The 4,187-nt window shown below is 37.4% G+C and overlaps 1 protein-coding gene across 1 annotated transcript; it reads right to left on the bottom strand.

Moving 5' to 3' along the window:
* Positions 1–430: 430 nt before the first annotated feature.
* Positions 431–1,108, bottom strand: LOC145824219 (uncharacterized). Its single transcript, XM_082923841.1, has one exon. The coding sequence runs from the start codon at positions 1,106–1,108 to the stop codon at positions 431–433; it is 678 nt and encodes a 225-aa protein (XP_082779967.1).
* Positions 1,109–4,187: the final 3,079 nt, after the last annotated feature.

The raw sequence follows: 4,187 nt of genomic DNA, 5'->3' as shown, positions 1-4,187 counted from the left end.
TTTTTACTACCAAGGATGTAGATATGTGAGTGTAAAGTGTGAATGAGGGTCCACTAATGCCCTATATAGGCTTGGTTATTGGCTTGTTTGATTTGTTAATCAACTAATCAATTGGACATTAGTTTATTCTAATTTAATTCGTTGTGAATCGAATTTGAATTGAACCTGTCATAATGTTCAAAAAATTCTAACTAACACGTAATTCAAGTCAAGTTTGTGATTAACTGTCGATAAGACCTTCAATTCACAGAACGAAGCGGAAACAGAAACAGAAACAGAAACAGATATTCCTACGATAGACAGATATAAGCATAATAATGGAACACACACATATGCAATTTAATTAAAAATTTCTCTTAATTTTTGATTAGGCTTATTTAACCTTTAATTAACATAAATCAAAGGTCAAGATTTTTACAGTCTTCCCCCCTTAAAGAGTTTGGTCCTTTAAACTTGAGTTACCCTCATTTTGGAAGTACACTAGATTCGAAGGAAATAATTCAGGGTATCTTCTCATCACGTCTTCCTTCGTTTCCCAAGTTGCATAGGTCCCTCCGTGGATTGGCCAATTAACTTTTACCAATGGTATTTCTTTGTTCCTCAGCTTTTTAATTTGGTGGTTTACAATCTGTATTGGCCTTTCTTCGTATGTATAGTCATCCTTTAAAAGCACATGTGTCGGCTCAATAACATGGTCCGGATCTCGTAAGTAATCCCGCAACATTGAGACATGAAAGACATTATGCATATGCTCCATAACTGGCGGTAAGGTTACCCAATATGTCAACGGATTGATTTTCTCCAGAACCTCATATGGCCCAACATATCTTGGTGCTAACTTGCCCTTAACACGAAACCACATTTGTCCTTTCATTGGAGTCACTTTGATAAACACATGATCCTTGACTTCATACTCCCTGTCTCTTCTTTGAACATCCGCATAACTCTTTTGGCGACTTTGTGCAGTTTTCAAGCGTTGTTGAATCAATTTCTCATTTTTCGTTGTTTCTTGTACAAGTTCTGGTCCCAACAATGGTCTATCGCCTACTTCAGCCCAACAGATAGAAGAACGACATTTTCTTCCATACAGAGCATCATAAGGAACCATCACATGAATGATAGCTGTTATTGTATACAAATTCGGCTAAAGAAAAGTAAGTCTTCCAATTCCCTTGGAAGTCCAATACACACATTCGTAACATATCTTCCAAGGTCTGAATGGTTCTTTCGGATTAACCGTTTGTCTGTGGGTGGTAAGCATTACTCATTCGCAGTTCAGTTCCCAAAGCCTATTGCAAACTCTACCAAAACCTTGACGTGAACTTCGAATCTCTATCAGATACAATGGATACTAGCACACCATGTAATCTCACAATCTCATTTACATAAATGTTAGCTAATTTATCCGCATTAAAGAAAGTTTTGACAGGTAGAAAATGGGCAGACTTAGTTAAACAATCAACAATGACCCAAATGAAGTCCACAGTAATACGTTCCCACTTCCACTCCGGTATTGGAAGCGGCTGTAGCAAACCAGCCGATCATTGATGTTCGGTTTTAACTTGTTGGCAATGCAAACATCTAGCCACAAAATCTGCAATACACTTTTTCATTCTTGGCCACTAGAAATTCTGTTTCAAGTCATGATACATCTTTGTGTTTTCCGGATGCATAGCAAATTTGGAATTATGGGCTTCAGTCATAACATGTTTCATAAAATCAACATAGTCTAGCACACAAAGGCGACCTTGAAATTTCAACACATTGTTCTCAAGTACAAACCCAAGCCTCAGTTTGGAGTCAATTTCATCTACGATCTTTTTCAGGAATTCATCTTGCAGTTGTTTCTCTCTAATTTCTTCAATGATTGCAGGCTAGGCGGAGATAACAGCTAAAATTCCACCTTGTTCTCCAATACAATTCCAATCTCATTCCTTTCCAAATCACATAGAAATTCTTTCTGATCGGTGAGCAAACATAACAGATTTCCCATTGACTTTCGGCTCAAGGCATCTGCCACAGTATTAGCTTTTCCCGGATGATACAAAATCTGTAAATCATAGTCTTTGATTAACTCTAACCATCTTCTCTGTCTCATGTTCAATTCTTTTTGTGTGAAGAAATATTTGAGACTTTTATGGTCTATGTACACTTCAAAAGTCACAGCATGTAGATAATGTCACCAAATCTTCAAAGCAAAAACCACCGCAGCGAGTTCAAGGTCGTGGGTCAGATAATTCTTTTCATGCGAACGGAGTTACCGAGAGGCATAAGCAATTACCTTTCCATCTTGCATTAAGACACACCCCAAGCCTTTATAGGAAGCATCATTGTAAATCTGGAACCCATCCGTATCATTTGGTAAAGTCAAGATTGGTGTAGTTACCAGTCTAGTTTTCAATTCTTGGAAGGCTGACTCTTGTTGATCGTTCCAGTCAAACAGTATATTTTTCTACATCAACTGTGTCAATGGCATAACAAGTTTTGAGAAATCTTTCACAAATCTTCTGTAGTAACCTGCAAGTCCCAAAAAACTTCTAACTTCTAACACATTAGTTGGTCTTGGCCAAACCACAATTGCTTAAATTTTTCGAGGTCAACAGAGATACCGTCCTTGTTAATTACATGGCCCCAAAATACTACATTGTCAAGTCAGAATTCACATTTGGACAATTTTGCATACAGCTTCTTTTCTCTCAAAATCTGTAAAGCAGTCCGCAAATGGTTCTCATGTTCTTCCCTGCTTTTGGAGTAAATCAAAATATCATCAATAAATGCAATAACAAACTCATCCAGATATGAGTTAAACACCCTGTTCATTAGGTCCATAAAAGTTGCTGGTGCATTTCTTACTCTAAATGGCATAACTAAAAATTCATAATGCCCATAGCTAGTTCTGAATGTCGTTTTCTCAATATCTTCTTCTTTGACCTTTAACTGGTGATATTCGGATCTAAGGTCTATCTTGGAGAACCCTTGCGCTCCCTGAAGTTGTTCAAACAAGTCATCTATTCGGGGTAGTGGATATTTGTTCTTCACGGTTACTTTATTCAATTCACAATAGTCTATACGTAACCTCAAAGACCCATCCTTCTTCTTTACGAATAAGACTGGAGCACTCCAAGGTGATGTGCTTGGGCGGATAAATTTCTTGTCTAGGAGTTCTTAGAGTTGAACTTTCAACTCTTTAAGTTCAGAGTTTGACATTCTATAGGGGGTCTTGGAAATAGGTTGAGCGGACCTCAGGTCACTCGAGCAGAAGTGTAAAATCACAGGGTGGCCACTCGAGCGAAAGCGCAGATTCTAGGATTTCCAGATTGCACTTCCAAACTCCAAACTCAAATTCAAAGCCATTTAACTCAACCTTTGGGCCCCAAAACATGAGAAAATCAGTTTTAAACTTGAAAAAATTAAGAGTTAAAGATCATTTCATGAAATCAAGGCCCAAAAACATGTCAATTGTCCAAAATTTCAACTTGAAATATAAGAATATGATTTGAACATGACATGCATGTATTCATTTGAGTTCATAGCTTCCAAAACATGATTAAATGAGATCCAATGGTGAGAAATGTTATGAATTCTTCAAACCATGTTAGAATTACAACATGCATGAGAGGAAAATTTTGAAAACAACTTCCAATTGCTATGTAATATGTATGCATGTATGAAATGACTTAACTTTCTTCAATTCTAGCTCAAAACTCATGGTAACCCACTCAATTCTCTTGAATTCATGAATTTACCAACTCAAAAGCAAGACTAAAGGCTTGAGTTCTCACCTTAGCTTCTCAATTCCTTAAGATTTAGAGGTAATCTTGAGCAATCCCTCAAGTCTCCAAGCAATGTTCTTCTCTACCTCAAGTTGATCTCAAGTTCTTGGTCTCTCACCCTCTCTCACGTTTTTGCTAGCAAGGTGTGGACTCGCCTTTTTCCATGCCCCTCCTTTCGGAAAAGGTTTGAAAAGAAGGCCTCACAGTTCGGACTCCCGCGGTTCTAAATCTAATTTTACAAGTGCAGTGTGAAATTGATAATCACCAAAGAGTCCGAATCCGACAAACCTTTTTAGAAAATTGATTTTAAATCAAATAATGCCAAAATTGGACTACTTTGCTAGATACAGAGTCGCCACCTAAATATTTTATTTTGGAAAAAATTTAGGAAACCCTGACTCGTGCCAAAGGCCA

This window comes from Camellia sinensis, chromosome 4 (assembly GCF_055761805.1).
Source record: "Camellia sinensis isolate YWXY chromosome 4, ASM5576180v1, whole genome shotgun sequence".
NCBI lineage: Eukaryota > Viridiplantae > Streptophyta > Magnoliopsida > Ericales > Theaceae > Camellia > Camellia sinensis.
This window is presented reverse-complemented; position numbering and strand designations above follow the sequence as displayed.

Bases quoted from the DNA above. Each gene is read 5' to 3' on its own strand.
- LOC145824219 (XM_082923841.1), bottom strand. From the start codon at position 1,108: ATGGTTCCTTATGATGCTCTGTATGGAAGAAAATGTCGTTCTTCTATC.